The sequence below is a fragment of the Amaranthus tricolor genome, chromosome 11 (assembly GCF_026212465.1).
Source record: "Amaranthus tricolor cultivar Red isolate AtriRed21 chromosome 11, ASM2621246v1, whole genome shotgun sequence".
Taxonomy (NCBI): Eukaryota; Viridiplantae; Streptophyta; class Magnoliopsida; order Caryophyllales; family Amaranthaceae; genus Amaranthus; species Amaranthus tricolor.
The window spans coordinates 25,895,628-25,922,638 of record NC_080057.1 but is presented as its reverse complement, the minus strand read 5'-3'; the positions used below and the strand labels follow the sequence as shown (position 1 = coordinate 25,922,638).

Below are 27,011 nucleotides of genomic sequence, written 5' to 3'. Positions count from 1 at the left end.
AAAGTGGCCTCGTTATTGCACTATGATATTGATAAGAGGCTCTGATGGCATAATGAAGCAAAAACCTTAATCTTGGATGATATTACAGGTCGAAAAATTCAATACACAATAAGTTCAGACAAAAATTCAAGGTGCAATATGAATATGGTCGATACTCGACTCTCGAGCGAAAGCGCACTACATAAAGCTAACCAGAAAACCGAAGAACAAAAAATTCATGCAGAAATTAAGGCAGTTATAACCTTAAAGTTTACTGTGTATCACAGTTCAAAGCAAGTGCAGTGTTTTGAACACTTCATGGTATACAAGAGAAATGTAAAGCAAGCTACTTTTTATTTTAAGACCCTATATCTCAAACAAGTAAAAGGCTGTTATGTACGAGCTAGATATCGGAGTGATAATTTTACCTGCAGACGGAAACTATATGTCCGGTTGAATAGAAGGTTCTCGGTGCTTACAGATGAATCATGCTCTAGGATAACGTGAACGCCCTTTCTTCCTCAAAAACTCGGGGATTTCGACTGAGCTACCTTCACTAAACGAAGGCCGTTGGTTGAAACCATAGCCAACTTCTCCCTGTGCTTGCTGAGTTACCTGGCATCGTCAAAGTATAGAAAGATTAAATTTGGTAAAAGGTCTACCATGACAGACCGAATGTCATTACATCCCTTTTTTTCCCTTGGTTTCGGAATAGTTTTTTTTTAAAAAAAATTGAGCTGTGGGTGTAGGGTGGGAGGATTACCTGGACAGGCCGGCTCTCACCATCTTCCTGGCGTTTGAACCCGGTTGCTATTAAAGTTATACTAACCTATAACAAAGAAAATGTGAAATGTTAAAAATGATTACGTAAGCCTAAAATTGTGAAACTTGGTCAGAACTTGTAAGGCACATTTTCCGAGTATTTCAGAAGCGTATGTTCTCTACCGACAGACTCACATAGAAAAGAAATACCATGAACATGTCAAGATCCGTTTGAAGCTTACGTCACACTTCCAAGGTCTATTTTAGCCGAGCTCATATACTTACTAGCGGGTCAATTTTCAGATTTAAATAATACGAATTCATAAATTTCCTACATCCAACTATCTTTAGAATTCCACTAACAAATCCCAAGGCTTAGTAACCTTTGGTTTCAAATTATAATGGTCAATATTAAAATGGCGTGAACGGATTATTTGGAAACAACCTCTTTGTTATCACTAATAAGGGTAAGATTGTGTACATAGTACATGCCCTCAAAACCACTCCTAGGTGGAAGCCACATCGTGGAATCGGAGTAACGGAATGTATGTACAAGGGTAAAGAAGTTGCGATTTTATATAAACATCCTCCAATTCACGCCCTCATCCCTCCCCGCCAACACTGAGGGCTTAAGACGATAAATGAAGGGGGAAAGTGTGGCTAATACACCCACATAGACAACATACACGTTAATGTAAGATTTCATGGAGAGCGCTAAATAGCTTGTGTAATGCACTATGCGTTGCATACTTACCTGACCACTAAGTGTGGGATCTATCACTGCTCCAAATATCAGATTGGCCGTTGGATCTACTAGATCATATATAACTTCTGCTGCAGCATTCACCTGTCAAAGATTACAAGTTCGACATCAGTCCCAATTTAAAAAATCATGTTGAGACAGAGTAAACATGAAATCTTTTACTTCAGATTGATCAACAATTACAGAACAAAACGACCATCCGTCAGAGATTGTTTTCCCAGCATTGTTACCCGGAACAACATTTGGTTCGGTGCGAGGAACGGGAACGGGAATGAAAAACGCAACCTAGATTGACTTGGGAACTGCTGGGTACGAGATACATTAGGAATGAAAAATATATTTAATAACAAGAAAAACAAATTGAATTTTTGCTTAAAAAATTATTTCAAGTGTGCTTGTTTTAGTTTCAAGATTTTATCTCTTGATTTCCTCCCTTCTTTCTTCTTTAATCTGGAAGGGGTAGCCAAAATACCTTTAAAGAAGGTCCGCTAAAATGGGGATTAAAACCTGAGTGATTCGGTTCGCATTTCATGGTGATTTGGGACGGACATTTCAGGGCCACGGGATGTGGTTACGAGCCTATTTGGCAAATGGTTAGGATTCAGAAAAAACACATTTCAGTGCTGTTTGTAAGGCAAAATGCTAAGGTTATGTGCAAGCACTTTTCTACAATAAGAAACTAGTACAACCTTAAAATGTCGTCATTTTCAAATTGTGAATATTTACATTACACCTCCTCAATGGGTGATAATACCTAGGCTGAGGCTAGTAAATACGCCTAAGCGGCTGATTAAGATATACAACAAGAACAAAGATTGTAAAATCATTCTCAAGAGAAACATAAACTGCTTTTAGTGGAGTGTTAAAGAAGATGTGGAAATGGTAGAACTTACTGGTAAGGCAATTTAAGTCTAAATCCAAAAACTCTAAAAGAATAAACCCTTTGGAGAATGATTGAATTAGGTGGCAGAAACCCAGACTGAAAGTTTGAATCGGACAAAGAAGGCTATGCATACAATGATCAGTTTAAATTATAAGATACATGAAAAGTGGTATTAGTTAAACACAAAATTTTAGGGTTAAGCAGAGTTGACCTTTCACATGGTAAAGATAAACAAACGACATCATTTTGAAGTTTGACAAATCCAAACCACAGTGCAAATATACGGTTTTGGTCATGGTAATGGTAATGGTCGCAAAACAGAATTGATGGTCAATGCAGATGATTTTGCGGGATTTGACAGTTAATGTTGCAGCAAACTCAAAAACCTTTACATTAAGGTTGCGGTACGGTGATATGATTTTTTTAGCTCTATGATCCAAACATTTATTAATATTAAACTCAAAGCCTTATTGACAAAAAGTAAGTACCTCGAATAAAGTTAAATCACTTCCACCGGTTATATTCCACACAATGCCAGTAGCTCTTTCTATGCCAATATCAAGCAAAGGTGATTGGATGGCATTAAGGGCAGCATCTCTAGCTCGGGTCTTACCTATACAAAAGCAAACAGCAAAATAATAATGTTACGACCGGGAAATCATAGTGTAAGACTCGGAACTTTTTCATGATATGGGTTCAAAATGAAGATTTAACGGTGTCTATACTCTACCCATACCAAAGTGAAAAAGATCCAACATAGATATTGTGCAATGACCTGAAATTTGGGGATAATTAGTTTACGAAGGGGTAATTAGGTAATTACCTTGTTAGTAGTAACTTGGGGAATAAGTTAGTTTTAAGTGGTAGTTTTACTATAGATAAGAGGAATTAGAGGCTCATTATTATCAAGAAATTAGTAAAACACATTTTGGGTGAGTTTAATACTCAATGGAGAGATCTCAAGCGTCTCAAATGGCTTTAATCTGTCTTTCGCTATCTTGTAATCGTTCTTTAATCATCAATTGATAGTATAAATTCTCCTTTGTCATTTTATCAATACAATTTCTATTTTACTGTTTTAGTTCAATTACTCAGTTCATAGCATATTGCTGGTGCAGGTAATACGAATAATACAAGTAATGTTGGATTGTATATAACTGCTGAGCCAAGTTTTTGACACTCACTAACATTATACTACTTCGGGACATCCAAAAAATTGCCATTTTTCTTAAATAATAACATTATACTATTCTATAAAGAGTTTACCAGTAGCAGTTCCAATCCCCATCAATGAAGAACCAGCATCTGCCATAATCGCACGCACATCCGCAAAGTCCACATTCACAAGACCAGGAATCTGTTGAAAAAGGTTACAGATCAAACAGCTAGACAAATGTTTACTTTTCTTCATGTGACAAATTTGTAATTTTCGAGCAGAAAAGTTAGAAAGATCATTTATTATTAATATATGACCCATAAAGGAAGAAAAAAGAAAACTACGTTACTTCAGTCTGATCTGTTCATCAACCATAGAAGGTAAATGTACAAGAAGCCTTTTGAATGGCACATACCGTGATTATATCTGAGATGCCACGAACACCCTGACGTAGAATATCATCAGCTAGGTTAAATGCTTCAGTAACGGGTGTATTTGGGGAAACTGCAGTCAATAATTTGTCATTTGGAATGACAATGAGAGTGTCAACGTTCTCTCTCAACGCCGCAGTTCCTTCTTGTGCTTGAACTGCTCTCCTCCTTCCCTCAAAAGAGAACGGGGTTGTCACGATACCAACTGTCAAGATACCCATTGACTTTGCAATCCCTGCAATCACAGGTGCTGCACCAGTTCCAGTGCCACCACCCATTCCAGCCTGCAGATATTAATACCGGTGAGAATGCTAAAAAAGAATAGGACCGATTTTGGACTAACTTTTTAGCTAAGCTTCAAAGCCTCACTAAATTTATCAACCATTTGAGATACACATATATTGCTCAACAAGGTGCTATGAGTCACGCAAAAGGGAAATGGTGAGACCGTTTAAGGACTGAATGCAACAATAATGTAAAGAAAAAAAAAAGTGATTTTCTAAGTTCCATTCTACCTGCCAACTGCCAAGAGGACTTCAGGGAGTGTATATTGAGTTATTTTCATGATGATGAATTGAAACGAGTGCACAGAGGTTATTGTTAGAGTATATAACATATCTTGGGGCCTCAACCATGAGCTTACGCTCATGGTTGAGGCCCCCGGATATGTTATATACTCTAACACGCCTCCTCACACGAGAGCGGGGCTAGAAGTGTGGATGCACAGAAGCTGAATATTGAGGGGTAGTTGAGATTCAAACTCGTGACCTCTTATCACGCTGGCTTCTAATACCAAGTCATGGAACCAAGTCAACCAAAAGCTTAAGCTAATGGTTGACGCCCTAGGATATGTTCTCTAACAGTTATTAGCTCAAAATTAAAAAGGCTAGAAAAAGGCCTTAAGTCTTAAGAAACATTAGTTAAGGCTAAATCAACACTCATAACAATGCAACAGTTTTGCAAACATTAGTTGAGGCTAAATCAACAATCATAGTTAGCTATGTTTCTTCATTGGAGTTTACAAGCAAATGGATCATAAACGCACCGTCACAAAGACCATGTCTGAGCCACGAAGGGCCTCTTCTATTGATTCTTTGCTTTCATTAGCTGCATTCATTCCTATTTCGGGGTTTCCTCCAGCTCCTAGACCTCGAGTGAGCTCCTGACCAATTTGCAAGCGGTTCTCTGGGAAAACAGGAGACATTCTCATAGCTTGAATATCAGTATTGACAATCCAAAACTCAACACCTTTCATGGAGCTCTCAATCATTCGATTGACAGCATTCGAACCACCACCCCCTACCCCAATAACTTTGATTGTAGCTTCATTATAATTATTAGTCTTAGATGGCTCTCTCAAGTTATCAGTCACACTTCCACTTGGACCATCATTCCTCGGGCTGTTCACATCACCTCCTCTAAGCAATGAAATTTCAGGGTGGAGATTGAGAAACGGATCATTGTTATTAGATTTACTTATGCTGTGTGAATTCGAAGAACACTTGAACTTGGCCGAACATGATAACGCCGTTTTTTGGCTATTGGTCCATGGACTGTTCCTTTCATCAAAAACTTTGAGGGAAGTCACTCTACTCAATTGACTGGCTAACGGGTGTCTTCTTCCAAGAACGGTCAATATAACCCTCGAGTTTCCAGCATCAGAAGTAAGAATTTTCAATCCACAAGTTGCCATATCAAATTTTAACTAACCCAGTAAACCAAGTACTATTCTACAACAATTCCTCACACAAATATATGCTCAAACAACAATTTTTAGTCCCTAATTCAGAAAATCCTGAAAAATCAAAAAAAAAAAAAAAAAACAAGGGTACAAATCAAATTCACAGCAAACCCAAAACAAAATGCTGCATAAGATCAATCAAAAAGACCCAAAAAGTGTTTGACAAAGTGAATAACTAACAGTAAAAGACAATAATAGAACCCTAAACCCTAAACCCTAAACCCCATTACTTACAGACACAAACCCAGATATGATTCACTTAGGTTGAAGACTTGACTACATATCAAGACAACAATAGAACCCTAAACCCATTACATAATTCAGCAAAAAAGCCCATAACTTTATGATAAATACTGAAAGAATGAGAAAATAAAAGATTAAAAGATTGCACCTTTGTAAATTGCAGAGCTGCAGAGCTAGATTGCTAAGGTTTCCATAGCATCTGGAACGTGGGTTTGGAAAATGAGGCTGTTTTGGGTGAAGGTTTTAGCATCACTCTATTTCTCTCCTACCTTTGTTCTTTTTTGTGTTTTGGGATTTGGCATTAACCAAGAAATTCCAACAAAGAAAGGGAAAAGAGAGGAAAATATCAGCTAATCTACCTTTTTTTATGAGAAATCTTCAATCTTACAAAAATGGTTGAAGGATAAAGAACAAAATGCATAGCATGTGGGGCATAGAATAGGATTCCATTAGGAAAAGAATTGCATATTCATTATCATAATACAAGCATCTATAACTCTATAAGGGTTTAATGGAGTTTTTTTTAGACAAATTCTTGTGAGATACGGTCTCTTTAGAGATCATCTTTAATTATATCGGCCTATATTGTAAATAGGCACTAAGAATCATTTAAGTAGACATTTAAAATATCAAAAGTAGACATTAAGGATACGGTAAGTAAGCATTAAAGATAATGTAAGAAGGTATTAAAAATACGATAAATAGGCATTAATTTTTAATGTGCTGAATTTGAGATACATCTCTCAAGAGACTAGCTCTTCTTTTTATTATTTTACAATTTGTTTTGTCCTACCCATAAATTATTTGTAATAGTTTATCAACGTACAAATAAAATCGTAAATTGTTTTAATTTTATATAGATAAAAAAAATTAAATTTTATTAATAAAATTAAAATTAGACAATTAAATAAGATTTCTTTTAATATATGTTTTATTTTAGATTATTTTAGAAAATTTATCATCTTTAGTTTTGTTTCCTATGATCCTATCTAATAGATAATGTTCATTCTAAAAAAATCTAATAGATAATGTATAAAATTATTATAAATTATAAAATATTATAATTATGCTGTCATGCTTACTTAATTGACATTAAGAATATTATATGTAGACCTTTAAGATATTATAAGTAGGCATTAATAATACAATAAGTAGGTATTTAATGATGATATAAATAAGTATTAAGAATATTGTAAATAGGCATTTAAGGATACGATAAGTAGACACTAAGGATGACATAAATAAGCATTAAAAGACGTCTATCAGATAGATATATAAAACGTTGTAGGTTAATATGGTGGGAGCAAACCTCAAACACACCGCCTAGTCTACTACTCGAATATCTATCCCACATAAGCAAAGAAAATTGTATATTCGATAAAGTTTTACCCGTCTATCATTGCTAAGTATGTCCTTAAATTTGCTAAAATACATTTTAAAACCTTTTATATCCATTTACTATACACTCAACAATTCTACAATGGACAGCTTATAATTATCGCTTCCCTTTTCCATAGATGCACCAAATTGCCCAAAAAGACTCTCAAATTTGAGTAAAGTAAAAGTACCAATACCAATTGCCCCAATTCTTGCCGCCGGGAAGACGGTCAAATGCTGCAAAAATGGAAGTATTGTATTGAATCTTACTCTTTCTTATCTGTTTTTACTCTAATTTTTGACATGCTATTCTGAATAATTTCTGTATATAGTATTGAATCTTTTATCATTCAATGCTTTGGGAACAATCAATTGCTTTTAATATTGTGCAATATACCCATGATTCTCTTTAAGTAGTTTGTTTCTGGAATTTTAAGCAATTTCTTGTTGAACTCAAAAACAATTAAAACTCATTAAAAAAAGCAGTTATTTCTGGAATTTTATGATTTATTTTGCTATTTGGATTGTAAGTTGAGATGGGTTTTGTTAGTTTATGAGTTTTGTTGCTTAATTACCCAATTCAATAGCTGAAGCTTAGAGTTTGCTAGGATTTGTGCCTTTGTGGGCTGTTCTTGTGAATGGAAGATCTTCCTGTTGAAGTAATTGGTAAAATATTGTCTAAACTTGGGGCTGTTAGAGATGTGGTGCTTGCATCTGCTACATGTAGAAAATGGCTAGAGGCTTGGAGGAATCATATGCATTCGCTCTCGTTCAATTCGAATGATTGGCCTGTTTACCATGATAGATTGCCCGGAAGGCTAGAAATCATTATCACTCAAATTATCTTTCAAACACTAGGTCTTCGATGTCTATCGATTGTTATGGATGATGATGACGAGTTTTCAGCCGCCCCTGTGATTGCTTGGCTGTTGTACACCCGAAACTCGTTGAGTGAACTCTGCTATAATATTAGGACAACCCCAAATGTGAATGTTTTAGAGCGATGTGGTCGACATAAGCTTGAGATTTTGACATTAGCTCATAACTTTATTGCTGGTGTTGAGCCTAGTTACATGAAGTTCCCTCAATTGAGGTCACTTTCATTGAGTTATGTTAGCATCTCGGCATTGGACTTGAGTTTGCTTCTTGTTGTTTGTCCTAAGCTCGAAGTGTTAAGGCTCGTTAACAATGATATTTCCATATCGGATGCTCATTCATCATTGGAGCTTGTCAGTAGTTCATTAAAAGATGTTTATATCGAGGACATGCGCATGGACAAAGTTATGTTAATGGCTGATAATATTGAGAAATTGCACTTGAAGGATAGTACCTTTGAATGGTTTTTGCTTGTTGGGAAAGGGGGTTTGAGGATACTTGAGATCGACGATGTTTGTGCTTTTCATTTTGATTTCGGTGAGAACACTGAAAATCTTGAGGTGGTTGATGTAAGCAACTTCACTATTTTATGGGCGGAATTCTATCGCATGATTTCGAGGGCACAAAACTTGAGGAAGCTTCGACTCTGGTGTGTTGAGTTTGAAGATGAAGTTGTAGCTTTGGAGACCATTGCTATTTGCTTTCTACGATTGCGATATCTATCTTTGAGCTATGATTTAAGAGACACTATGCTTCACTATGGCTTTCAGGCGCGATCTTTGAGCTATGATTTAAGAGACATTGTGCTTCACTATGGCTTTCCGAGGCAATCTCCTCTAAAAAATGTGGTTGTGTTGGAATTGGGGTGGACAAAAATCAATGATCTCTTCATAGAATGGTTGTCTATGCTTGTGGAAAGATGCCCTAGACTAGAGAAGTTGATCATCTACGGAGCTTTGTCAAGGGTTGTGGCACACGAGGAGTGCAATGTTCTTGCTCGATTTACCTCTTCCGTTGTAGAACTCATGAGAATTTATTCACATGTAGATGTAGTATTTAGTTTCGATTGAAGCTTTCTAGCTCGTTGCTAAATCACGAAAACAAGAAACGGACTTGTTTCTTCGGACAGATTCTGAAAGCCCATCAAGCGTTTTCCTGGTGAATGTTCATATGTGCATAGTTAGATGTTGAGCATGTTTTCTGGCTGAGTATATTCTGTAAACTGGACACTATTTAACTATGTCCTTGAGTATTAAAAAGACAGGGTACGACTTGGAACAGATTTCGGGTATTCTTTGAAACCAGCTGCTCCTCGTCTATGCTGAAAGCGTTGTATTAGTATCGATTTCATTAATGAAACATCATTAATCGACTCTTTGCAATAGAAAAAGCATATACTAACTAATTTTATTTTGTTGGGTTTGATGAAATTATCAGGCCAAGATCAAGTCAAGCTGCAAGTAAACTCGAGCAGATCACAAACGAGCGAAACATTTACTCACATTCGTGAAAACTAACTAGCAACTTATTTTACGATTTGTAAGCTTCGGGAAGGGAGGAAGAAACCTGTTAACAGCTTTTCTGATACTAGATTGTTTTTGCTTTGTACAACAGAAACACAGAACACTAAATTTGTTTGTTTTTGCTTTGTCTATAGTTATATCTAAAAGAATCCTAATACTATTACCAAAAGCATACTTATATCTGGGCTCAGGTTTTTCCTTTCAATCTAAAGAGTACAGCTACGACTTCTCCTCATCACTCTCAGTTTATCGTGAGCTCTTTGTGCCCTGTTTAATGCTGCTGTTGAGCTCTGTTCCTTCCGATTCTGCAAACCACGAGAAAACGAACAATTATTACTCGTATAAGTGGCAAAGGTTTTCTTAAAGGTATACAGAAGAATACCTGCTGTTTTCTTTGTCGTTCGATTTGTGCCTGTAATGACGAGTAACAAGCGTGAGATGTACTCAAGACTGTTCCTTCCATCCGTTTGAATTCGCTACACTTTGATCTGCATTATGTAGCAAGTTCAAAGGAACGGAAGAGTAAGGGATTTAACAAATGTGAGTATATATTACCAGGGCCTGCTTTAATTGTGCATTCTCCTCTCTTAACTGATTTAGTTCTGCTTCTAGCTCTACTGTATACGCCTGCGGAAAACACAGGACAAAAACGAGACTTGTAGCGAGATTATTATCTTTATTGTGTTACAATGTCTAATTTGTTTTTTTTTTTTTTGGATTTGTATAGCGAGAATCATGTGCATTTGTTATTGCAGATGATGGTTGAATTAAATAATCGAGAACAATCTCTTTGTTTTCTATAAGGATAAGACTGCATACACCCGACTTCTCCTTTTTTCGACTAGGTGAAAGTCACTTTTACTTATATTAGCGTTGGGGGAATGTAATGCTGTTGTTAGAACATGCAGAAAGGGATACCTGTTTCCGTGCTCTAGACCTGGCTGCAGACTCTCGGTTCTTGATCATCCTCCGCTGCCTCCTTTCCACAACCTTCTCAACTGGGCCATCAATAATCCCCTTCCTCCCCCGGAAAATTGGCATGTCGGCCTCGTACTGCCCTCGACCACACATTTCCTCTGGTGAAACCGGGCTAACTGGTGACAACCTCGTACCAGGTGCATAGAATCCAACTGACGGCCTCACCATTACAGTTGCGTATCCATCATCGCTCTTTTGGTTCCTTATCCTAGACCTCTCTCCTGCAGTAGCCGGCATAGGCTGGTAGGCCACCCCTCCTGAAGTCTTCGCAAACATGGGTCGTGTGGCAAACGTGGCATTCGTGTCAGGAGCACTAAACCCGAACTGATGTGGAGGTAGCGGAGCTTGTGTTGTCGCTAAGTTCGGATGTTCCCTGACAACACCCGCCTTAATCAAAAAGTCCTCTAGAGTCATCTCTCCGAATGTAGGTTGGCATTGAGTCGAACCAGATGTAGAATATCCCATCTGTTGCTGCTGATTCTGCTGCTGCACATCCTCAGACTGATGGGTCCTCTGAATCTGAGTCCAAACTTCATCGATGGTCTTCCTACAAAGCGGGGAAGGGAGAGTAAGTGAGCCTTGTCTAGGCAAGCTCGGCTGCTTATCGATCATCCCCCTACTAGCTGCCATAGTATCATTAAGAGCTTGATGCTCTTCTGCAGTCCAGATACTGTTTAGAAACTCATCCATGTTCATTGACCCGAAATTCTTGCCATTCTCGCTAAGAGCGTGTTGAAACTCATCCAACGTAAGAGAATAGATCGATGACTGACGCCCCAAGCCTGAAAACATGTAATTGATGTTGTGTTCATCGGTTTCATGATCGTTTTGAGGATCTATGCTTGTTGTCATTGCTGGTGAATCGGGTTCTACATGATTGATCTTATCAGTTTCGGTTGCAACCATTAGTGACTGGTACTTCCCTAAAACCCGAAATCTTGTTGGCTGATAGATTTAGCTGGTTTTGGTGTCTGATGCTGTAATAGAGCTAAGCACAACAGAAAACAGTATTAGAATAACCTTCAAAGTATAAGGATTCCTAGACCATAGTAGACATAGGAAAGTGGGGGAAGAAAAGATACTTAAGACATGAAATTCTTCTCTTTTAGTCCACGCCACAACTTGAAATACCATCATCAAAGCAAAGAAAGAGAGAGAAAATAATATAATAAAACTTTATGATACCAAGTTGAGTTTTCAATCACGACTTTTAGCTTAGATCGTTTTTAAATTTTACATGTATCACCTCTATTAACATTGTTGATAAAGATCACAAATTCAATTGCCACTGCGTGACTGAAAAGTTAGAGGTTCAAAATTTAAAAGTTATCTCTTGTAGAAAGATGTTTTGTGAACTGGGGTAATATTTTACCTTCGATTTAGATCAGGTCGTCATAATCGAGTTTGGGTCAAGTTGGTCCTATATTGCATAGCTCTAGTCCCATGTGATGTCCATTGGGGTCATGTAGGTCCCAATGATGAGAATAGAGATATGCTTCAAATGCTCTAATTAGTCAAAAATGTGACGGATTTGCGGCTAAAAGAGAAGAGAAAGAAGGTGAAAGTGTCACGTTACTCGTGTATGGGGTCGTTTTTGTTAATCTTCTTTGTTTTATTCTTGGTATTTACTCTTTAGTCTCTTAACGATCTGTTTGGTAGTTGATAATATATGATTTCATACGAATAATCGTAGAAATTGTGTCGTACCATGTTAAATTATGTTGTGAACAGTGTTGTGCTGTGTTTGGCCACCCAATATAATAATAAACTAACCATGGAAATTATGTTGTGTTGAATCGTCCATGTGAGCATGTGACGTGCCTATCATATCTCATGCTAAATCGTGGGTCGAGCCTAGACAGCTCGTGTAAACATCTCGGGCCAATTTCATATGCAAGTTTTTTAAAAATTATGAATAATGATGATTCTCTAGACAATTTTAACTATTGAGTGAATTCATAATTCTTATAACATTAAAGGACGCTAGAACAATATAAGTGAGACGGACAAGTACTAGACACACAATACATTGTAGCTAGCTAGTTTCAACATCCTTAAATTGTAAGAGGGACTTGGGCATAAGATTAGATATATTTCTTCTATGTATAATACTTAACTATATATTTTTATTTTCATCAGTTTTACTATATTTATTACTCCCTTCGTCTCATTTAATTTGTAGTATTTTTTATTTTAGTCCGTCCCACTTGATTTGCATTATTGATATTTGTGGACTATAGTTTACCACTTTTTTTTAATCTCATCTATACATTATAATTCTCTTTCAATTTCATCAACACAATTTATTCTCTCTCTTTATTTATTATTATTATCTACCTTTTCTTAAAAAATAATATTTTTCTCTTTAATGCAAATTATTCAAGACGGAGAGAATATGTTACTATGTGCATGTTATAAAGTAACTCATAAATCCTTTCAAATAAAGCAAGTTATAATTTGTTTTATTTACTTTTGTTTATTCCTACTTTATATCTCATTAAATCTTACACTTTTATCATTATTTATGAACAATAATATCATTTTTCTATCAACTAATTCATTAATAAATACTTATGTCAAGATAAATAATAAAAATATTATCCATAAATAATAATACAAACAAAATAAAATAAAGCAAAGTCGGAAATTCCACTAGCATTTGTTTAGTGGACAAAGCACATCTCTTACCCTTTTGAAAAAGAAGAATAAAAAGTGGATGGATGGATACACATGCTTGATGCTTCATTGCGTTCTCAAACTTAAAAGAAAGAGATACTTCCCTAATTTGGAAATATTTCCTTAAAAAGCTTTTGTTTTACTTTTTGCAATTAATCTAACTTATTAAATATTTATAGTTTTTAGTGAAACTAATTAATTAACTTCTATGTTTTGATGTAACAAAAATTACAAATAACTAAAAGTGAGTAAATACTAATCTAAATCTTAAAAATTAAAATTATGCATCATCTCAGTTGGAACACATACCACTTCTCTAGGCATAACGTATAAGTTATTTATAAAAATTTTGATGAATTGTTTTGCACTAGTATCTAACTTGCTTTTTTAGATTACAAAACAAACTAATATGGATTAATAAAAATCAAACGTAAATTTTACCTGAAAAATATAATACTTTCTGCCACTAAGAGAGAAAGTGGTACATGCTAGTTTAGTAAAAATCACTTTTAAAGTTCATACTTATAAATAAAAGTTTATGTAAGCTTTTGATAAGTTAGTATTATACCCCTCCATAGTGTTAAATTTGTTGTTACCAAAAATCATTTTATATTCACTTTTGGTAAAAACAAAAATACAAGTGTTATAAGTTTTTGATAAATTATTTTGAGCTACTATTAACTTCTTTTTATGAGTTAAACTACTTTTGAAGTTCATTCTAAAACATGCAAATGATGTATTTATATTTGTAAATAAACGTGTTAATATTAATGAAACTCGCGATTTACTACATGTTCTTATAATAAAAATATAATTATGCATATTTTTCTAATTTATAGATATATGTAGATACTAGATTTATAATAAAAAGAAAAGATAAGCTTACAAAACCTGATTTGATGGATAAATATGAATCCAAATCTTCAGAATTGAGTGTTGCAAGTTTACAATATAAAAGAAAAATGAAAACCCATCAATGAAGGCTCGTAGAAGTATGAAATAAAAGAGAGTGCCGGAAAAATGAGGAAAAAGTTGGAGAAAGGGAAGAAGACAAGGGGTTGCTTAAAATATGGGGATGTTTAAAAATGCATTTATTGTAGGAGGCGATTTCACTGTAAAATGTCGTTTATACATAAATTTAATATGTAAATAAATAATTTATTTTAATATGAGCTCTTTATTTGGCATCTTTTGACTTAAAAGGGCTTAAAGCGATCTCACAAGAATTGTTATTCAACAAGTTTTATATAAGATCATCTCACAATGAAACGGAGCCTTTTAATTCTGTAATTTATTATTCACAAATTCTTGTGAAAGACGGTATCTTTGAGAGACCATCTCTAATTGAGCCGGTCTATTATGTATTTTGTAAAATATTGTAATTAGACATTAAGAATGATGAAGTAGACATTTAAGACATTGAAAGTAGCCATTAAGGATACGATAAGTAAGCATTAAGGATAATTTAAGTAGACATTAAAAATATGATAAGTAGACATTAATCTTTAATGGACTGAGCTTGAGATACGTCTCTTACAAAGAGACGATCTCTCAAGAGACTAACTGTTTATCATTTTAAGATTGTGAGTGATCACTCCTAGTCATTTGATTATAAGTATTCGCTTCAAGACAATAAATATGTATTGAGTTAATTCAATAAAGATGGTTCTACCATAATACAGTCTTATTTGCGAATTTGTGTTCCAAGAAATGAAGCCCAATATTTTGGGCCGTTACAGAGCCGGTTGAAATGCAAAAATTAAGTTTATGGAATTTGAAATTATATCATTATATGATAATGGGACTAGATGATTTTGGGGAATTTGGATTGATTGATTAGCGGAAAGAGTTGATTTTGCTATTTTTTTGTTTTAAGTTAGTTGAATAAACAAGCTTTTTAGAAGATATTTAGTGAAATTACGTATTTAATTAATGAGTTAAAAGTCAATTAAAAAGCTGATAGAAGTAATTTTTTTTCGATTTAACTTAAAAACCAGCTTGAATGTCATTTAACAAACAAATTTTTTTTATTATTTGAACAACTAACAAGCAAAAATCAAAAGCTAAAAAAAAAAGGCAGAAGATAAATTATTTTACCAAACAAATCCTTAATGTGAATTACGCTTATGCATGAAGACTCGAGTTTGGGATTCTAGTTCAACTTATTTAATAAGATATGACGGTATTTTACATTGATTGTATAAATATTGTGCAATTTTACTTGCTCAAATTTGAAATCCTCAGAAATATCGAAGCATTTTAATTGAGTATATAACATATTTTAAGACATCAACTATTAATTTATGATTTTAGTTTATTTTGCATTAGGTATAAGGAGGTTTTGTTTAGTAGTCGTTATTCAATTATTTGTCTTCTAGTCCAAATGACTCTCTATATAAGGAAACGTAATAAAGCGTATAACATATCTTAAGACTTACCTATCAGTCCAAAATTTTAGTTGAGATCATTCGTCACACATTAAATGTAGAGCGATGAATTTGGATGAAATTAAAGCATAATTTTACAGAGAAGTGAGAGCAAGCGATTATTTGGATGAGATTTACTTCAATAGGAAAATTGTTTAAAATGTTTTGATAATAAAGTGTACATGAAGTATATAAGTACTGTATTTAGAAGTATTTAATACGATTCATTTTAATTAGTATATGAAGGGTTTATATATATATTCATATGGAACTTGATATGCATAATTTACATTTTTGTTATTTTTGTATGATAATGTTTAGAGATATTAAAATTTAAAATTTATTTTAAAATATGTGCGGCCAACAAAAAAAAAGAGAATGTATAGATCAAGTTACTAACTAAATATTAATACGCAATAAGCATCTTATTATCAAGAAACAATGTCAAACAAATGTATTAATCAAAAGTTTAAAAATTATGATTGAGAGTCTAAATTAATCGTATACTTTATTAAGTCTAACTTTCAACATTATACCACCAGACTTGACTGAAAATATAATTCAACATAAAAAAATTTATTATCTTTTATGTCCAAATCAAAATTGTCAACTTAAAGTTATTTAGATAATTAAAAATTGATAACTCGACACATCACAAGAATACAATGCTCCCATCGTCTTCTAATGTTCTTCCCATTTGAAATATTTCACCTTAAGGAGAGAGAAATTTAATTAATATTTTTGACACATATTTAAAAGATAAAATATATTCATGTAAAATCTTGTTAGATTCATCTTAATGTATAATTTTTTATTATGTATTTTTTATAATTTTTTATTATATGTATTTAGAGATAAGAAAAAAAAAACGAAAGAAGTGTATAATATAATAATTAATAGCCCTACCAATATGATAAACATAAATAATTACAAACCAACATGAAAAGGTCTCTTCAAATTCACAACAAACCCTTAAAAAATAAGAACTAGTTAAAGGAAAAGACCAATGAAAAGTTATTCAACAACCAACATTACAACAATGAAATGACAATATAACATCATGATTGTAACTAATGCATCCCGCTCATAGAAATAATGAACAGCCTCTGAGGAGAGATGAAAGACGGCAATCATACTTACAAAGAAGAATACGACCAAAGAGTTCCTCGGCACTGCCTCTTTCCTAGCCCATGAAAGCAAATAAAGTTCCCAAAACAAGGGGCAAACCAAACACCAAATGACTAATTGAAAGTGCCGTTACTCCATTATCATTGTTTGGTGGAGGAGAAGAAACTGGTTCAGTTCCTGAGCCTGCAGGAGTAGTAGTAGATGGGGTTTTTGGCGACGTTGTTGGAGGTGGTGTGCTGCCACTGGGGGTTGAACCTTTGGATGTTGTTACTTGAAGCTTCATACCTCCATCGCAATGGCCGGGGGTGCCGCAAATGATGTAAGTTGTTCCCTCAGCCAAAGGAATGGTGGTTTTTCCACTTCTGTCTGTGCTGATTGGATTTGCTGAGTTGCAGTTTTCATAGTTGGTTTTGGTTACAACATCGACTGTGTGAGTGCTGTCGTAGGTGAATGCTGTTGTCATGTACATTTCAACAACAAACAAGTTTGATTAGAAACATGGGATAATCTAGATTTGGGTCTGGCGAATCTTTAGATTAAAAATTCTATTTATGTTAAATTGTGTAACATGTAATACAGAAAAACTGACAGATGAATTGATCCAATTCACATGCAGGTGCAGAGATGAGTGTATGTTGCATCCTATAGCAGTATCTTAAAATTTGAACACCAAACAAGTTTGATTAGACGTTAAAGAGAATTTAGGTTCGTCCATCCATTTTAGAATTCAAAAAATAGACTTGGACAACCCAAATAAGGAGGAAATGAGGTAACCCGCATTCAAATACAAATGAGGTTCACTACTATTTTATTATTTTTCTCTGATGTGGGACAACTATAAAGGTAATAATTGACATTTTAACACTTTTCCTCACATGTGAGCGTCCTTAGAATTTTAACCTATTAGAAAATTTACAAACCTCATTGAAGATAATCCAATTTAAACCCAACAACAAACCAAACTCTGATAGTATACTACAATTCTTTGATTTTTACAAATAAAAATCTACTATTCTTTGATATTAAATTATAATATACAATAAGACAATAAATTATATATACTATTACACTTATTGCGGTGCAGCTGATGTTTGATAGAATCGGAAACAAGCTCTTAAGATTTACAAAAATTTGGTTACATACATTCAATTCCTAAGTTAAAATCATTTAACCACATTGAAATGCTAAATGGTACTGTAATTGGTTTCAACAAATATTAGGAGTAATAATAAAGTATTGAATTTTAGGATTTAAAATTCTAGGTCTTGTCACTTATGCTATTTATCCTTCATATATCCTATTCAATACTCACTCTAGTAAAGTAATAATTAATTTATAAGTTCAATTTGAATTTTTCAATTCATCATATTTTTAAAGTTAGAGAGATGATATTTTAAATAATGTTTGGATCTAAGATGACTTAATTAATTAATTTTCTACTTCAATGGTCATAAGATGAGATTTGAGGAAGATTTAAAAAGTTGAAGTCAACGATGGTATTGAGGCCAATGATGTAAGAGGATTGGAATGAAAAGGAAGACTATGATTCTTTTAACGACCCTTTTAGTTATTGGTACTATAAAATAGTATTAGTAGTATAAATTTTTATAAAATATACCATGAGCGTAAAATTGTATTAATATACCCACTCCTACACTTAACAATTAACACAATATACTTGAAAATGATCAAATTACATTTAACTCAAAACTCAACTAATGAACTGAGCATTGAAATTGTCAAGGATCAAACAAAATTAGGTATTCAAAGATTTTTTTTTTTCTCTATTAATAAATAAGTAGTTTATTCAAGGTAAATGATTAAAAAAAACCGCCTAAATTAAAGACACTTTTTTTTGTATATTAAATTGTTAATAAAAAATAGTGAGAGAAGAAGATAAAAACAAGTTAGTGAAAAATATGTTAGTTTAATCAAATAAAGAGAGCTGAATGTGTAGAACGTAGTAATGAATCAGATATAAAAATATCCAAATAAATCATACTCTAAAAATGTAGCAAATTAAAGAATAGAAAAACATATTAAAAGCTAGTATGGACAAACTAAACATCATTTGAATATTTGTAACTCCAATCAACTCAAATTAAAAGTTCCTAAAGTCATAAAAATGTTATACTGGCAATGTATCATGATATTATAAAATACAATTAATTGAAGTAAATAAAGATGATTAAAAGCTTTTTCTTTAAATTTAGAGAGATAACTTTTTTAATTACAGGGTAGGTTGAAAAAAGTCAAAGATCAGATGAAAATTTTCCATGATCACAACCGGAAAAGACTATACTAGCTCTAAGTGAGACTAGATCCAATTTTTAATGTTTGTATCTATCCATATATATCAAAATAATACAATAAATAAAATTGTTAGGTAGCTATTACCCCTTTTATGAGGTTGATCTTTTACTCCATCTTTCCTTCTATTTTAAGTTTATAACTTATTTTTTATTTCAAGAGTAATAGAAGTATTATAGTTGTCAAAACACAAAAGAAAAAACATGAATTAAAGAAACACTTGATACTTTATATAAAAAGTAAATAAAATCAAATACACATAATTATATTGGTGATTCTGATCTACTAGTTTTTGTAGAGTTCTTTAATCAAATGAATAGAGAGTTATATGAGCTAATGTATGAAATTGTATCATGGTGAAACATGCCTATATAAAAAGCCCAAATTCACCAAATGAGTATTTTTAGTACGAACGTAAATACTTTAATCAGTTTAGTTGAACTGTTTAGCTCACTTACGACTGTTTCACAATAAAAGAGTCTTAAATGAGAATTTGTGAGAGTTGTAATTGGTCTTATCTCATAAGTGGAAGTAGTGGGTTGAACAAGATGAGGGGCCATGCAAGGTTAGTAGTAAAAAAAATTAAGTGGAATGATGATGAAAAGAAAAAATGATAAAAGAGACAGAAAGAATTTGATGAGAGGCCTTAGTTGTTAGTTGTTACATCAGATGATAACCTTGTGAAATATATTGTAATGTAAGGTAATTTTTTGAAAAAAATTAAATTTATAAGGTTATTTTTTTTTTGTTGAAAAAAGTATTATAAAAAGTAGTTCCTAAAGTTCTTTCTCCAAAAATTGTGATCACTCAAACTAGACATATGATTGATAGTTTTTCAAAAGATATAACAACACAAGTTTTTTTAAAAAAAAATGTTCAAAAAAGAGATTTCAAAAAAAATTTGTGATAAATATAATATTTTTTATTTGGGGTCCAGGCTAGCTTTCAATATAGTTCATAACTCGCTTTTCAATATAAGAGCTTTTATGATCAAACAAGTGTATATATTAGCGAAGTGTGCGAGATAAATGGAGCATAATAGCAATGGAATCGAAACTTGCAAATGAGATGGAGGAAATATTGTATAAAACTTCTGAAAAATAAAGTTAAAGAGATAATTTTGTGAAAATATTCGTGATATACATGACGTTTTTCTTTAAGGGTCTAAGCCAATAGAGTATATATTTCCTTCATTGCACTCAGTTTGCTACACTCGCTTTTGCAATGAAGAGCGTATAAGAGCAAGCAAGTATATAGTAATAGCAAAATGAGTGAGACAGATGGATCATGTTAACAATATAATAGAAGCATGTAAATAATATGGAAGACTTACTAAGAGTATCATTAACATTAAAAGCTCTGTTAGTATAAGATCCATAGTTGGTGCCTAACTTCCAAGTCACCGGAAAATCTGCAGCCAACACCGCCGACACGCTCAAAAGAACAACAAGACAAGCTGCTGCAAACACCATTTTCATTGATCAAAAGAAGAACAAGAACAAGAACGAAGGAAGAAGATGACTGATTTGTTAATACTACTAGACACTATATTGCAAGATGCAGGAATGTATGTTATAGTGTATATATATATATATATACATATATATATATATAGAAAAAATATAAACTATAGTCTAAAATTGACAGCTAAAACTAGGTAGCACCTTACATGATATTTCTCCTTCATCATGCTTATCCAACTAATGTTTGACCGGTTATAATGTTAACTAATTTGATCATTATTCTTTATGAATTATGACAATTACAACATGACTTTGAGAATACCATTCAAAAACATTCACCTTTTGGTTGGTATTTCTTTATCTTATTCCCTTTTACCTAATACATGTTGAGTGATGATTCCAAACTCTACTAGCTTTTCTATACCTACTACTCGGCCACTCCCCTTCAATATTATTACTATTCTTATATTTTTTTTCCTTTTAACTTTCAACAACTCTTCCAATTTTTCATTGTTTTGAATTCAAACATGTTGATATATTCATTATCATGATGCAATCTGATAATTAAGTAGCTCCCACCCGAGCCAAGTTTGGGAGCTTGAATGTACTCAAGCTTAACCTTGTTATTGATAAGAAAGAGTCAAAAAAAGTTATTTCTGATTGACCCTTGGTAGTAAATGAGTAATCTACAACTTCAAATAAATAAGAAGTGTATTAGAATAGATAACATATTCTGGGGCCTCAACCAAAAACTTAAGCTAATGGTTGAGGCCCCAGGATATGTTATATACTCTAACAAAGTGTACATTAATTAAAGAATCATACTAATAAACTCCATTATAAATCATTGGCCCATCGAAATAAGGAGCATATGATGCAATCTTGTTCATATGTAACAAGTATATAACCATATGCCCCCTTAAGCAGCCATAAAAAAATAGAAAAACAATTCAAACATTCTAGATGATATGAATCCTAACCTCATTTAGATGGGAGCTAACGGAGCAGTAGGTAGCTGTATGTTGTATTCCCTGACAATATGAAGGTGTAAGACTACGTGATTGGATATGCACATATTGAGTAAAAAGAGAAACCCAAATCAAGTTAGTATGAATCAATTATTCGACTTCTTCAAGCCTGCAGTTAGGCCGTTTGAATTACTTAAATTCGACTATTCCATAGAAAAACAACAAATTCAGGATGTGAGAAAATTAAAAGCCAGGAGCTGAAGCAATCAGAGCACTTGAACCAAATAAGCTCAATTATTCATCCTTCACAAAGTGTAAACTCAACAGACCCAAGGGGGGAGCAAAAATTAGAAATGTTTAATATACACGAGCATATTATGTATCACTTATTATTTAAGCCCTTTATTTTTTGGGGTAACGTACGGTCAGACATGTTGTACATACCCGGATCCTCTCATAAACAGACCAATAAAATTTCATAAAAGTTTGGAAATTGTAGAGCTCATTACATAAGAGAGCAAAGAACTGTGGAGTATCATCCTTAATAGTTCGGCTGCAACAACTGCACTACTTCTCTACAGATAGCTGTGTCTTAATGATGGTGTCACTCATCCCCTCAAAATAAGGAAACATATGTCCGGAACCTGGTAATTCATGATAGTGAATCCATGGAAGTTTCCCGACTATGTGACGCTGCAATATGGCAGGCACAAGTATATCTTCATCACCTTGCCAGAGGTGAATAGTCTCTTCATTGTTTGGGAAGGGATTTGTCAGTTCAGTTGGATCAAATTCCCATTTGCCAAATCCCATGATCAAGTCTTGGTGGATGGATTCAAATTCTCCTTGCTGTCTAACAGGAGTCTCATGGAAAACCATAGAAAAACGATGACAAGAATTAGGAACACAAGATATAACAGATTACAAGTCACGAAGGCTATGAGAAGAAATTTAAGCATCTCAAGTGCCACATAATGATCAGTTCATAATATTTCATAAACAAGAATTAGCATCGATTTTCCCTATCAGTTAATTTCAATTGAAAATGTTAAGTAATAAGGTCGGATGTGATCTGCAGTCTGCATGAAACATAAATCCATATCATATGATCTCCCTAGAGGTATTCATTTGGAAGTTTGGTAGGATTTTGGGCAATATGTTTCGGGTCTCGTAGTTTTTGGGTTTTGTGTTTCTATCAAGAGATTCTCTATACAAAGTAATGAAAAACAAGAAAATTTTCAAGTAATGCCAGAGCGACACATCATATCACTAATTTATTTGATTTGATTCACACAAAATTGAATTTGTGTGCTTGTCTCCTTTTCAGCTGTCCCGGCTTTCATTTTCATTTTCCCTTTTCCTTTCCCTATTTTAATTTCATCTCACATGAGTAAGGATACATATATCTGATGACCCCCAAAATCCCCATATATGGGAGCCATCAAATGGCGTTGAAATGTAGTTGTGGTAGGTTCATTCTTTAATCAGAAGCTATGTCAAAAAAAGTTAAATTTCTCCGAGAATGGATAAACAAACATGCACAAGTGCACACAGACATGCCTGTAAATGATTGTGATCTGTACCAAAAGAGAAGAATGAGAGAGAAGTTATCCCAGTATCAAAGAGTCATACCGAATCTTCTTTCCCAGCATGTTGTGCAACAAGTAATTTGTCTTGCCGTGATAAGACTTCTGGATTATGATCAATCACACTCATAAAAGGGAAAAACTTTTGCGTATTCCACCAGTAAGTTAACCATGGTGCATGGTGGGTAACATGCAATGCCCACCTATCTCGTTGAAGTTGTTTGTTGTAGACTTCAGAAGAAAGGTTAGCGGGTAAACCAGGCCACCAAAAGTTGATAAACGGAGCTATTAATGTTGCTCCTGCTAATCTATGAGCACGCGCATGCAAATTTCCATAAGTTAGTTCATGAACAGTTATTTAATTGAACAGCAGAAGCAATATCCTGCATTAATTAAACAGTACCTGTGTGGAATATACTTGAGACATCTCCAAGCCACTTGCCCACCCATGGAAAATCCAATCAAATAGAACTTTTCACCAAATCCCAACTTATTGGCAAGCTATTCTATATCCAGTGCAATGCTTTTCAAGGTCTGATTTGGAATTGGATCACTTTCACCATATCCAGGTCGGTCAATTGCCACAATATATATTCCCAAAGGTTTAACTAGTTCCTAGAAATATCATTTAAAAAGGGAGTGAGATATTAAAATAAATTTTAGTAGTAAATCATCATACAAAATTCAAAAAGGTAAGAAAGCTCAAGCTCTTATTGTTTACCGGAGAAAGAAGGTTCGCAACCACAGCATGATTTCGACAGGTTTCAAAGCCATGGACATAAACAAATTTGTATTGTGCTTCCTCTCTAGGTAAACCGTCCTCTTTGTAGGCTAAATACCTTCCATCACTTAGCTTAATTCTTGGTGCAGTAATTGGAGGACCATCTAGAGCTCCACAAATTTTGGGAGGAAGTGGATGTGTAGCTTGATAAGCCAATATCAAAAAACCGAGAAAACCAACTAGAAGAAGTTTCTTGAATAAGCCTAATACAGTATACCCATCAATTCAGCAAATATAGAGTAAACAAGAACAAAAAATTTGCCTTTTCAGTTCATTACATCAAATCTGCACTAATATCGAATGTTGTCATGTCATAGCCTCATGGAAAGAAGACTAAAGAGGACAAATTTAATAATTTAAAAAAAGATAAATCTTATGTGTTTGTGTTGAGGAATCTTCAATGGACTTGCAAATTTTCCAGTTCAAACAAACCATTCTAATTTATTCCATATACAAATAGGAGTAAAGAATGTTATTGTACAAGATAATGAACTGATAAAATCTGCATTTTTTCTTGGTAACGATGTTAACAATACCCTAAGGTTTGCCTAAAATCATCTAAGTTATTATACTAGATAATGAACTGATAAAAATTTGCATGTTTGTGTCAGTCAGATACTAAGATTTCAGCAGGTTCATCTTGTGCTACATTGTTAACAATACCCTAAGGTTTGCCTAAAATCACCTAAGTTATTGCTCCATTTTCAACACATGTTAAACCAATTGACTAAGTGAAACATCTTACTTTTTTGTCCTCTAGTTCACAAGCATCTAAAAGGAATTCAGTTCTTCCCCATTGAAGGACTAAGGCTGACATGGGCGAAGGCACAAGGGAAGCTGGCATACGCCCGATCTCCACTGCCCACCCTCGCGGTCCATTCTTTTCAAGTGCAGCCCATAAGATTTTTGTTCAAACACTAGTATTATAACTATTAGATTAACGAAAATTTGGTTTGTCAATGGTAAGACAAACATTGATATTGCATGAGATTAGAGATTCAAAAAATAAACTTTTAATAATAGTTTACTTCTTCTCCCTCATTTTAATAATAGTTTACTAATTATATGGGGTACTAAATACTAGGCCGTGACAATTCGTCACATAATCTCACCGTGGCCCACTCATGTGGACACGGGACACCCGTGGACTCGGGCCCACAAACCCACGAGTCAAGAGCGTTGACTTGCACATACACTTGGTGAGGTTCATTGTTTCCCAAAACCATATGGTAATAGGAAGATTAGCTCGCCCAATATATATGCAAGTCCACAATCCACTATTTTAGCGATGTGGGATCTTGTCTTACATGTGAAGTATTTTCAACACTCCACCTCACATGTGAGCCACATCATACCAGAACCACCTTCGGCTCTGATAACATATTAGGCCATGACAATTCGTCACATAATCTCACTGTGGCCCACTCATGTGGACACGGGACACCCATGGACTCGGGCTCACAAACCCACGAGTCAAGAGCGTTGACTTGCACATACACTTGGTGAGGTTCATTGTTTCCCAAAACCATATGGTAATAGGAAGATTAGCTCGCTCAATATATAGGCAAGTCCACAATCCACTATTTTAGCGATGTGGGATCTTGTCTTACATGTGAAGTATTTTCAACACTCCACCTCACATGTGAGCCACTTTACATGTGAGCCACATCATACCAGGAACCACCTTCGGCTCTGATACCATATTAGGCCATGACAATTCGTCACATAATCTCACCGTGGCCCACTCATGTGGACACGGGACACCCATGGACTCGAGCCCACAAACCCACGAGTCAAGAGCGTTGACTTGCACATACACTTGGTGAGGTTCAATCCACTATTTTAGCAATGTGGGATCTTGTCTCATGTGAAGTATTTTCAACACTAAATATTTAATTTGAGAATCATCGGTTGGTTGGTAAAATTTATTACCTCTCCCAGTACAGATTCTCGAGTCTTACCTCCGTAACAAATAATTATTAAAGAAACAAATAAATAAACAAAGAAACAAATATTAAACCTAAAAAGATCAAAACTTAGAAATAAACATGGAAATTTGCCTTTTTCTTGTTAGAATACATCCAGATGGAACAATCAAACTTGAACCGTAAACACTTCAGTACAGCCTCGAATAAATCATCAAATAGCTTCCGTTTTCCTAATTAATTACTTTATCTTGAATCAATAATTCGAATCATATGAATCAAAGCACAAAATTGAATCCAGAACAAAGAACTAAAGAAACATTCTCCAATATCAACGCAACAAAAACAACTCATAATTCCAAATATTTGAGAATTACCAGAAGAAGACGACTTAGGTTTAGATTTTCGAGTGTGAGCTCTGGCAGAAGCAGCAGAAACTCTCTTGTTTGCACCTCCTCCAGCCATTATCGACCAGGATGATCCACTGTAGTCTGTACAAGTAGGGGAAATGAAGTGAAGAAAAGTCGTGGAAAACCGCCGAATTTGAAAAATCTTAACCCTTAGTCCCGTATCAAATTGCACCACCTAGCGTTTAGTGGGTTAATTTGGCAAAAAAAAAAAAAATTAAAATACGTGTTCATATGTACTTATGAACTTATCAAATAAAATTTACGAATTAGTGTCAAATTTTGATTATGATTTCCCATTGATCTATATGAAAAAAACATATTTACGTGAAACCTTAATAAATTAGTCTCGATATATAAAATCTAAATATCAATTTTTTAGAATTTTTTAAAACTCACAATTAAAATTATTTGACTTCTAAGTTAAAAAAAAAGTTTGCATTGGGATCTACGTAAAAAAATAAATGGAAAGATTAAATGAAAACAGTGAGAATATTATTAATCGATAAAGTTGTAGTTTAGTTCAGTGGCGCAAGTGATTATTATGAGAACTTACAACTTAAATCATTTGCAACAATTCTTCCTGAGACGGTCTCATGTGTGAGATCCTCTCATATTATATTGGGCTT

At 33.9% G+C, this 27,011-nt stretch overlaps 3 protein-coding genes and 1 pseudogene across 3 annotated transcripts; 1 reads left to right on the top strand and 3 right to left on the bottom strand.

Annotated features, from left to right (window-relative positions):
• Positions 1–116: 116 nt before the first annotated feature.
• LOC130826707 (uncharacterized) lies at positions 117–11,809 on the bottom strand. The gene is made up of 12 exons (XM_057692274.1): positions 10,653–11,809; positions 10,290–10,361; positions 10,013–10,146; positions 7,911–7,986; positions 7,423–7,572; positions 5,020–5,679; positions 3,959–4,258; positions 3,654–3,744; positions 2,876–3,000; positions 1,496–1,588; positions 743–808; positions 117–594 (listed from the first exon to the last, which is right to left on the bottom strand). The coding sequence occupies exons 1-12, from the start codon at positions 11,616–11,618 to the stop codon at positions 466–468; spliced, it is 2,862 nt and encodes a 953-aa protein (XP_057548257.1). The 5' UTR covers positions 11,619–11,809; the 3' UTR covers positions 117–465.
• Positions 7,277–9,926, top strand: LOC130827747 (F-box/LRR-repeat protein At1g67190-like). Its single transcript, XM_057693592.1, has 2 exons — positions 7,277–7,586; positions 7,944–9,926. The coding sequence occupies exon 2, from the start codon at positions 7,974–7,976 to the stop codon at positions 9,279–9,281; it is 1,308 nt and encodes a 435-aa protein (XP_057549575.1). The 5' UTR covers positions 7,277–7,586; positions 7,944–7,973; the 3' UTR covers positions 9,282–9,926.
• Positions 11,636–17,405, bottom strand: LOC130826705 (blue copper protein-like). The gene is made up of 2 exons (XM_057692273.1): positions 17,042–17,405; positions 11,636–11,700 (listed from the first exon to the last, which is right to left on the bottom strand). Exons 1-2 carry the CDS (start codon positions 17,403–17,405, stop codon positions 11,636–11,638), a joined length of 429 nt encoding a protein of 142 aa, XP_057548256.1.
• Positions 16,677–26,570, bottom strand: LOC130827746 (uncharacterized; annotated as a pseudogene).
• Between the last annotated feature and the right edge of the window lie 441 nt (positions 26,571–27,011).

Coding starts and splice junctions, on each gene's coding strand:
- LOC130827747 (XM_057693592.1), top strand. CDS start 7,974: ATGGAAGATCTTCCTGTTGAAGTAATTGGTAAAATATTGTCTAAACTT.
- LOC130826705 (XM_057692273.1), bottom strand. CDS start 17,405: ATGACAACAGCATTCACCTACGACAGCACTCACACAGTCGATGTTGTA. Junction 11,701..17,041: donor AATTAGTCATTTGGTGTTTG/GTTTGCCCCTTG, acceptor TGTTGTGCTTAG/CTCTATTACAGCATCAGACA.
- LOC130826707 (XM_057692274.1), bottom strand. CDS start 11,618: ATGGTTGCAACCGAAACTGATAAGATCAATCATGTAGAACCCGATTCA. Junction 10,362..10,652: donor GGTCTAGAGCACGGAAACAG/GTATCCCTTTCT, acceptor TGTTTTCCGCAG/GCGTATACAGTAGAGCTAGA. Junction 595..742: donor GTGAGAGCCGGCCTGTCCAG/GTAATCCTCCCA, acceptor TGACGATGCCAG/GTAACTCAGCAAGCACAGGG.